Below are 10,798 nucleotides of genomic sequence, written 5' to 3' on the forward strand. Positions count from 1 at the left end.
TAACATAATTACGATTGTAGCAAGTGTACTAACAAATTTTCTCATAATATTAAATAGATAAACATAGCGATCCACATTACGTAAGGCATGGACTACAAACAAAAGAAATATACAATATTAAATAAAGTAATGATTTAATTTTCTTTTACAAAGTAGTAATTTAAATTAATAAAATGAACCTCTATTACTTTGGATTTGTTGTTACAAGAATTTTTATCAAGAACACCCCATAGCCTTTTTATGACAAAAACTGAATTCACCGTCCGGTATTATTCACAATAATTTTTCCGAGCTGTCACAGAATTAACTCCTGTTTATGGTTCAGTTTGTTCCAATGTTTTATTATATTTGTTATTATTTTTGCGAAAGTGCCATTTTTATGTAGTTTATGTATTATCAGAAGAGGATGGTGCTAATGCTAACACTCCCTATATGTTTGCATTTGTTAAATTAATCTTACAAACTTACAAACCGCGGTCAGGATGCTCAATAATAGGCTAAGTAACTCAGATGCCATATTGTTTTGCATTTGCGCTTTATTTTCTGACGATGGTTTAAAGTTTTCATCAGAAAATGTGGGAAATAAAGTGTACCTCCTTTGGCAAGTTTATTAAACAAAGTTTCGCGATGTAATTAATTTATAAACTAAAAAGGCTGGTAGTTGGGAACGGGCTAAAATTCAGCGTGAAGAAGATCGGAGGAAAATGTATATAACAAACTGTGAGAAACCTATAAGAAAAATATGATGATGGACTTGGCGAAGTGACGTTGGAAGTGATAACAACCAAATTAGCATGGAAAGATTCAAAATCTAGTGAGCTCTTAGAGAGGGTAATCCTCTATCCACGGCAAGCTTTAGTTGAATGTTAATGGAAATAATAAGAAGTCGTGGAATATTAATAACAGGAGCCATATTTATTAATAATCATGGTGATCGCGTGCGACTTTGATCGCAAGCGAAAAAAGGGAATTATAGATAGTGAACAAAAAGGTTGCGAAAAGGAAGGTATCTGGCTTGAACTAATAATTAATGAAAATAAAACTAAATGGCGAGCTCATAAAAAACAAAAGTTGTGCCGATTTTGCTTAGTCGAACTGCTCACCACCAGGAGCCTGTGGAAGTTTCATTGACAAATTAAAATCACACCATTGCACAAAAAGTGCATTAATACAGACTTAACTAACTATAGACCTATAAGCTCATTTGAAAAAAAAATAGTTTTGGTTAGATTTGTGTTCAATATTGATGGGCAGAATTTTAATTAATTTTAGACCGTCAGCCTCAGGTATGGCCTTAGATACAAGTACAGCTTTTTTCTTTCGAAAATCTATGAAATCAAATGTTTCGAAAGTATCTACCGTCGTTGGTACAGAAATAATCAGCGTAAAAAAAAAAATTATGTCTGTTTGGACGTTCTCCGCTCTACGAAATTGAAATTCACCTCCTTTTTAATCCTCCACGAGATATATCAGCTTATAAGAAACATGATAAGGGTCCGAAATTTGAAGCGATCGACTCATATTTGGCACATATATGCAGCTTTGCCCCGTGACGGAACCTATTGAAAATGGGGGAGCTGGGGGGTCGGAAAATATTCTAAAAAGATAAAAAATCGCGTTGTTTATGAGACCAAAAAAATTCTTGAACCAGGAGAAGCAGAAGATACGGCTCTATAAACTTCTGTTCGGGGCAATTTTTCAAAAATATACAGGGTGCACCGCAAATTTAAAAAAATTGAAAAATGGGTCCCCCTATTATTGATAATTGGTTAGTTTGAAATACTATGATTCAGAGGTCACTTTCTCTTACATTGCGATATAGCCCGCCTAGACAGCTAAATCTTTTGCATTTAAGTTTTTCATCTATTGTACAGGGTGCCCCCGATAATCCGTGCTGAATAAGAAGTTTAGCAGAGAAGTAATGGTCCGTGTCCACATATAAACAATAGAAGTTGGGTGCAATCATATTTTACCAAGTATTTTTTTTTAATTATTTTTTTTTTGTAATTTTGGCTTCCAGAAAAATATGTTTTCCTCCATAAGCGTTCACCCGATCGGCAAAATTCTTTAACCAGCAGACGCGGAATATCCAGTGCAATAACATTTATTTCAGACATTTTTTCGATTATACATATTGTTTTCAACCAAAAGACATAGAAAATTGTTCTTTTACAGAGTAAATTATTAACCGCAAATCATAAATCGTAAAAACAATCGGTTCAACCAGTGTCATAGGCCGTATCAAGAGTAACAATTTTTGTATTTGCGGTTTTCGTCTATCACACACGCTACTCGGGACATTTGGAAAAATCCATATGAAAATCACTATTTCGGGGCTCAGTCAAGACGCGATGACGTAATTGATTATTACAGCTCACTGCATGGTTTCAGAAAAAATTTATTTTCTCGAAAAACATTTACTATTTTGGAAAAATTCTTGAACCAGGAAACGTGGAAGATCCAGGGCTCCCCCCTCCATTTGCGGGATTTTTCCAATTATGTACAGGGTATGTCAATTATGGGTAAATGGGCCCTGAAAATTGCCGTTTTCGTGGATAGCCGTAAATGAAAAAATATAAAACATGGAATAATTTGGTTTAAACCATGTCGTAAACTGTATCGGGAGAGTTTCAGGTTTCGTCTATCATACAGGGTGCGCGAGATGCTTGGAACAATATCATTGGAAATCGTTATTACTTGTACAATTTTTTATATTTATCTAAGTTTGTCGTGATTTTAAAATTCGGCGATACTTGAAAGACGCTTTATACAGGGTACGAATAAAACCACATCGATTTTGCGAAAGTGCCATAGTGGTCAGCAGGAGCACGATAGAAAACCAATGCGTCCCCCTTATTACAAGAAACCACGAAGCACCGTTTTAAAATGAAAAGCTGTTGTTCCTACTTTTGCCCTGGCCACCCATTTGGTGAAGGGGGTGCGTAAAACATAAACAAAATTAGAGATTTTGGCGCCTCCTGTTTTTCACCGGACGTAGCTCCATGAATAGTGAAAACCTGATTTTCACAAAACAGGAAAGGAGGAGTGTTAGCTTCCAAAAAAAGTCTAGGCCTTAAGTTAACAGGAACGTCGATTGTTATCAAACAAAGTCATGCCGCGCTAGAAGAGGCCGTGTAATCGGGGACAAAAAGTGAAATTTCAAGATAATAAATAACTGATATAACGAACTTACAGATTGTTAGTGGCCTTCCTCGCTAGTTATCGGAGTTGTTTAAATTCATCCATAAAATCAACCTGAAAATATGGGTGTAAAACTCCTATGCGTTATATACGCCTAGGTTTCATTGGTCGTGGTAAAGCATCTAACCGATTTGATATTCCCTGGCGATGACAGACGGCTGCGATTGTGGTCACTTCGGGGTGAATTGAACGTTATTGATTGACATTTGACTTTTCATCGATCAAAATATTTTCGTGTATGAAAGATGATTTCTATTGGAGAAAAATGCCAATCAAGTGGATCAAACCAACGCAGCACAACATAGGTAGGTTGTTTTCCTTTACTTTACTCGAGACTGCTTTGACTTTGAAAGCTCTAACCTTAATTACGATTGTTTACAAGTGATCACTACCTTATTTTCAAAGTACGACTAGTGATTCCGGGACCAGATATCGCAATTAGTAATTTAAATTTCGGTCTAAGCGTTGTTAAGTTTAAATAGTTTACCAATTTTTTATTGGAAACCTCGGTGTCGCCAATGAAATTGAGCAAAACCAATTATTATTTATTAGGTACGAACACGCAACTAAATATAAGGTAAATCGCTACAAAAATTGTAAAATAGTTTAGTAACAGATAAATATTCTTGAAACTGATTTTATAAACATGCACCATTTGTGCTTAGGAGGGCGGGAAGTAAGGACGAGACGTCAGCTGGAATACAGAGGAGCTGAAACTAATTGCTATCGCTTTCATATCTGTGTGCATGACTATTATTTGGTATCTGTTAAAATTATATTGATAAATATTGTGTGTTTAACTTAGGTATTTAACTAAAAGAACTTTTCTATTTGGGGTAAATCTAGCCTGTAACAATAACAATGCCTGCGTATAAATTAAATTAAATTATATAATAATCTGCCTAAAAAGCTCAACTGTATTAGTACTGCAAGTGTTTGGAAAAATGTCTTTGAGAGACTAATTATTGAACTACAACCATACGCAGTGACAGAGTATTTGGAGTGAGACTTATACCATTATAAAACAAGTATCTTATGTGTGTCATTTCATTATATGTGTTGCTTACTTTTTTTATTGTTATTATTATTAACAGGCAAGCACAGAAAAAAGCAAAACGGTTAACAACGGTAGAAAGTAGCGGCGAACAATACGCGTTTAAAAGGGTAAAACAATTTATTTAGTAGTAACAGTGGATGTAAAAAACCTGCGAAAAGCATGAAATGCAAGCTAATGAAATGAAAAAATCGTCTCCAGAAAGATTTTATATTACAGTAATCAAACCCACAACAAATGGATACCCAATCAAATGGAGAAGCAGCAGGTGGAACGATGGAAAGGACAAATTTATTGTGGTGACGAGAGGTAGAGAAGGGAAGAATTATCAAAATTGTTACATACAGTACTCCGATAGGGAAACAAGAAAAGATAGATTAAAGCAGGGATCAATAAAATCAATATTTGAAAGACTGAATAACCATAATGTGTTATAAACTAGAATGGAAAAGCAGAAAATAGAAAAAAGTAGAGAAGAGTAGTCGAAGGAGTATTTGAAATAGGAGAACACAACAAAATTCAGCCCCAGGTCTACAAGGCCCTTTGAGTCGATAAATATACTAAAAAATAATAATGATAAGTGTTAATAATAAGCGAATAATATAATAATTCACATATATGGATTTAAAAATAGAAATATAATTTGGCGAATAGAACGTGATGACTAATATTAATCATCAGCCATTAAAAATATGGAATTTCGTTACCGGGCTACTCCATAAGCTGGCTAGATTAAATAATATTTCAAACAGAGGTATAGATTAATCTTGAATAATTATATTTAACACGCACCCTCCTGGATTGCCAAGACACGTAACTAGGTCAACCAATAATCGAGTCAGCCTATATTCGTCAATAAAATATGATCGTCTTCGATTAGTCAGAGGCGATTCACTCCTCCACTAGGTAGTTGGAGGAGCCCTACAGGAATTGGCTCCCTTCTACGTCTTTGGTTGTTCGTTTGTAGGTAGAAATAACAACATGACAATCTAGCTCTTTCTATATTGTTCTTCTTATTCCGCATTTCATTGTCATAAAAATGCATTTGACAGATATAACCGATGAGATTTTTAAAGTTGCAACTGTCACAACAACAGCAAACGCCGAAATCGAAAATCATACTGTTACGTTCTACGGGAAAACTAAAAGTAATATTGAAAAAAATTCTAGAAAATAATTGCAACATATGAAAGGCATACGCACCTCCAAAATTCATCTCTCTTCATGGGCGCATCATTACTACAAAGCAAAAACTCCCTTTTCCAGATTATAGAATCTTATCATCCTTAACTATTGTAATGTAATACGAGTATCAAGTATTATTCAGAAAGATCAACTACCTATACAGAAAGTACGGCAAGCAAAGCAAATCATAATACTTATTCACACTATCGTAGCAATAAATTGATTTAAATATTAAAAATTAACATCCCGTCAAAACCAAAAATCTCTATCCGGCAAATCAGGCTGAACATGATAAGGAAGCTACGAGAGTAGGACCAAAGTCATATTGAAAAAATTATAAATATAGGACTCCAGTAAGATTTTTACCAAAGAAATAAAGTCTAATTATTTTGTTATTCAAAATCTCCGCCCAGACATTTATTTTCTGCGAATGTTATATCACATATTTGTACTCTTATACCTATAGCTTCGTTTATTTGTCATACCATTTCAACAAATCTTGGCTTTAACGCTAAACGGTATCTGACTATGGAAAAATTAATTTAAGTTCTACATTTCTATCATGGATTCCCAAAACTAATCTGCAGTCAGGATCATTATCGTCCAGATCTGTGACAATGTAAGCTTATACGGATGATATTTTTCTTTTTTAATATAAGCAAATAATAAACTTCTGCTTGAGTTTCCCTTTTGTCTCAATAGCCAATAAAAATTTAAATTTGAATTCTGTGGGTTTCATTTAGAAGCGTAATATTCAATTTCTTCTCTAAGTGTGATAATTTAAGAATTTACTGGTACTAGTTTTTTTGCTTTTGCTCATGAAAATTAGAATATAGGGTATGCTACATGGAATATGCGTAAAATTTGACACAGAATTCGAAAATAAATTTAAAAAATGATTTAAGAAAAGGAAAAAAGTTGACTGTAAAAAAAAGCAGTGGACAACATTATGACGAACGTGTGCGAACATTTTTCTTGAAATAGAATGTCTGATTTTTAAATGAATTTGTTCCATATTTTAATCATTCAATATATATTTATCAGTAAACTGTTTACTTATAGCAGCTATTTGCAGAAAAAAATATTGCAAACGATGACAAGGGTCTGCCTAACACGTAGTGCTAAATTTGAGACTGTATGTCACTTTCAGACTTAGGTTCCACGGAACCCTGAAAGGTTCCAAGTATCAATAAATACTGCAAAACGAAATAACGATTGAAAGTAATCAATACTTAATTTTTCCAGCAAACACAATACGTTTTTTGGTATTTCAAGGAGTGTCAATAAACTGAATCAAATATTGCGCAATAATAAATAGCGAATCTTTCTTTTGAAAAGCGTAAATCCTACTGAAGTAAATCTAATGAAGCATTAAACAAAAATTTAAGGGAAATACTATTTACAAAACTTCTGGATTCCTCCAGCGTAGTTTGTTTGATGGCGAAACGTCACCAAGTTCAGTTCAAAAGATCTGTAAATGGAAGAACCTTTGAAAAATTACGGAGGAGATGTCCTTACATTGCAGAAATAAAAACTCCCTTCCAACATTTAGTTGCCTAAAAAGAACAAAGAAATTTCTTTTCATTAGTTTTATAGGTATTTTATTTTGTCCCATTGTACCTGGGCCTCGTTCGAACCCTATTGAAATATGTTCAAATTTATTCTAATAACTTAATATTTAATAAACCATTGTTTTATTTACCTTTGTAACGCTTATATAACCAATATTTATTGTACATAAAGTAATCGATAAGCGGAAATATTCAAATTGGCACTTATTGAGTTGGAGGGATTTTAATAACGTCAGTTCGTAACACAAGTAACACTGTACAAATGGACCTAAATATTTGACGACCAATGGGCTTTTTGACATAAGAATGTTTTAAAATGTTTTAAATATCTCTGTAGTAATTTTTGTGGCATACTTAACAGAAGTAAGCAAAATGACACCAATTAATGCGATGAAAATGGATCACAAGGCCAACTTAAAAATGGAGTCGTTTTACTTCTAAAGCAAAGCTTGTAATCTATTTGTTAAAGATAACTTAAAATCAAAATTTTATTCTGGTTGACGTCGTATAGTGGTTGGATTTGACGAAAATACGGTAATAACGCTAAATGTAACACCTAATAGACTATAGTAGTAGTATTATTATTAGTAGTAGTAGTAATAGTATTATTAGTAGTATGTTCCGAATTTTATTTGAATGAAAGTATTTGCTAATGAGCCAATTCATAATTAACAGCAGCTTATAATTTTAAAATCAAATTTTGCTTATATATACTGCTCATGCGGATAATAAATGTTTGATAATTTCCAAATAGTATCTAAGCAAACCAATAAAAAATCTATCTGCTTAGAAGAACACACAGTAAGTAATCTTTTAAAATATTATTGCCACACAACCTAAAAGATCAATTTTGTTTTTATAGTTTTAAAGTTGGATTCATGATTGATTGGTTTGATTTTCGTAATAGTTTTTTTTGTAATCATATGTAGCATAACTAATAATAATTAATAACTTAAGTACACCTAAACATGGAAAATTAATTCTCTATTTTACCTGAGGCTCCTAATTTTGATTTAATTGTTTTCAATTTTTTTAAATTTAATTTTTAAATTCTGTTTCCCATGTTTCCGTGATCGTGGCAGACAATGCAATGCACTGTTGAAATAAAATCAAACTTTTATTGTCTTTATTTGGCCTAATTACACAACTCTTCGCAGAAACAGATCACTGTCTGTTGTCAAATATACATTTTTAAACACTTACGGTTTACATATAACGGACAGTGATTTGTCTGTCCGGAACATTGTATAATTAAGTCAAATAAATACAATGGAAGTTTAATAGTAGAAGTTTAGAGACCTTTTTGCCATGCTTTCGTTAAATTATAAATTGCTGTGGTCACAATGCATCGTCGTAGTTAGGATTGGGTAAATACTTTTATCCCGTATCACATATCCATTGGAAATTCCCATATCCATCAAAAATCAGTAGGAAATCTCGAAATGCGGAAATCACATTCAAAATTTTTGCCGCAAATTCCTTGAAACTGTGGAAATCAATGCGATAACCTAGATCGATGTACAGATTGTTGTAAATGACGCGGTAAACAGAGTAGAATAAGAGCCCACTCTATTTCAGTAGTTGGTTCATGTGGTCTAAATATTAGAAAGGTGTCGGATGACGTCATCGCTTTCAGTGCGGAAATTATTCGCTCCTTGTAGTTTGGAGAATAACATTTCACAGATCTGTAAGTTACTCATACACGTCCCACTTGTAATAAGGTTTTGTTGGCATCTTGTGAGTATTAGTACTATGACGGATGAAATATGAATGAAGTTTCCAACTTACCTTCGTCGTGATTACTCCCGAGCAATATCTCCATATCTTCATAATCTCCTTCGGCGAGCATGTCCATGGGATGCTTGGGCAAAAAAATCCCGTCCACCGTCGGAGTGGAAGGAAATCCCAATATTCCCGAATACGAATTCCATTGTTGCAGCGAAATGGTCTTGGCATCGACGGCCCTCATGCAGTCCATCACTTGATGGGGGTTGGTGTCGAGTAGCGAAACGTTGCATCCGCAATCCTGTACCAAAATGCGACCGATTTGTTCCGCCCTCTCTCCCGACATGTAACTCCAGGGGGTGTTCATGGTACCCGATTGGAGGATACCACGTTTGGCGAGACCTTTAGTGACGGGACTTAGCAGATGGATGCTGACGGATCCTCCGCCAGCGGATTCACCGAACAGAGTTATCAAGTCGGGATCGCCGCCGAAAGCCGCGGCGTTTTCTTTGATCCACCTTATGGCGAGCGCTTGGTCCCACAGACCCATATTGCCGGGCGCCTCCTCGCTTCCTCGCGAAAAAAACTTGTTCAGGTAAAGGAAACCGAAGGAACCGACTCGGTATTGCATGGAGGCGACTATAACGTCGCTGGTTGCCGCTATAATATCCGCATCGTATATGTCTAGCGTGGCGGTGCCGCTCATGTAGCCGCCCCCGTATATCCAAATCAGCACCGGCACTTTGGGACGTTCCATCGGAGGTTTATCCGAATGGTGGCGGATGCGCAGCCTTTGGGGCACCCAAATGTTCAAATACAAGCAGTCCTCCGAGATGTTGGTGTTCGGGTTCCACATCTCTTCGCCCTCGAAGCCTGGAAAGTACTCGTACCGTTCCTGGAAACACGAGTTGGGCATTTTGGTGGCGTCCAGGACTCCGTGCCAGGGATCGATGGCGACGGGCCTACGGAAACGCAACTGCTCGATCGGCGGCTTCGCGAATGGTATTCCCGTGAATACGTGGACCTCCCTTCCGAGCACCGTCTTGGCGAAACCTCGCACTAGCCCGCTAGTGGTTTCGACCACCAAAGGATCGCTGTGGATGTCCCGAGATGGCGACTTGGTGGTGGTCTCCGCGCCGGGCCAGGAATACCCACTCGCGGACAGAGAAATGGAACAAACTACGCACGACACGAACAAGAGCATCATGCTGTCTCCGCTTGGGGTTTACTTTGGCATTATCGTTTAGGCCACGTGTGTAAACAAGAACTGTTGCACGCAGAGCGGGGCGAATCGAGACGCGAAAACCGATTTTCGTTTTGGCGTCGGCGCGGCGTCGACTGAACGACGGACGGGGTCTTGAACCGAAGACGCTATTTTGTTGGCAAGCTGATTCCGACTGAGGTTCGGGAGCCGCGAAACGCTCACAAAGCTTGCGCGGCCCTCGGCTAGCCTCTCTGTATTATTTACTATCATCATACGAATGCGCATATTATTTAAGTGAAACTTTCCTTTTCGTACGGGCCCCAGAAAGGTGGGGGGAGGGGCAGCTTTTTACGAAAGATATCGATGATCGCGTACGCGGCAGAGGAAAATTATAAAAAGCCCTGGGTCGACCGCATAACAAATAGCGGAAGAAATGAAACCAACGTCACCATCACACGTTTTTTTCTTTGAATTGTTCTTGATTCTTTTATTATTTATTTAATATAGTTAAGTTTTACATATCAGTTTATACACGGTGTCTACATAAAGTGTTAAGTACAAAACTTACAGATGAGACTAAAACAAACAATTTAAAATTATTTTCAAATACTTACATGATATGGCAATTCATAGATAGTCCCTTTTATACTCAATCACCCAAGGTTGTTACGGTCTAAAATGAGTATTTTCGGATTTATGGCCATTTCCTATTCAAAAATGCCCTGTGTTTAAAACAGTATATTTATTATGACATTTCCTTTTGTGTTTTTTGAGGTATATGCATTTTTACGAACAAAATACGTAGCTATTACGTGAACGCGAAAAGTCTACAGAGACGAATTAAGTATAATTCTTTCA

At 36.1% G+C, this 10,798-nt stretch overlaps 1 protein-coding gene across 1 annotated transcript in view; it reads right to left on the bottom strand.

The window, feature by feature from the left end:
* Positions 1-10,158, bottom strand: part of LOC132701517 (acetylcholinesterase) — a 305,958-nt gene extending 295,800 nt beyond the window's left edge. Inside the window, exon 1 of the mRNA XM_060669498.1 lies at positions 8,800-10,158. Within this exon, the coding sequence (XP_060525481.1) occupies positions 8,800-9,943 (1,144 nt within the window). The 5' untranslated portion in view covers positions 9,944-10,158. The remainder of the gene's footprint in view (positions 1-8,799) is intronic.
* Positions 10,159-10,798: the final 640 nt, after the last annotated feature.

Source organism: Cylas formicarius, unplaced genomic scaffold, assembly GCF_029955315.1.
Source record: "Cylas formicarius isolate icCylForm1 unplaced genomic scaffold, icCylForm1.1 PGA_scaffold_4__25_contigs__length_36172078, whole genome shotgun sequence".
Lineage (NCBI taxonomy): Eukaryota > Metazoa > Arthropoda > Insecta > Coleoptera > Brentidae > Cylas > Cylas formicarius.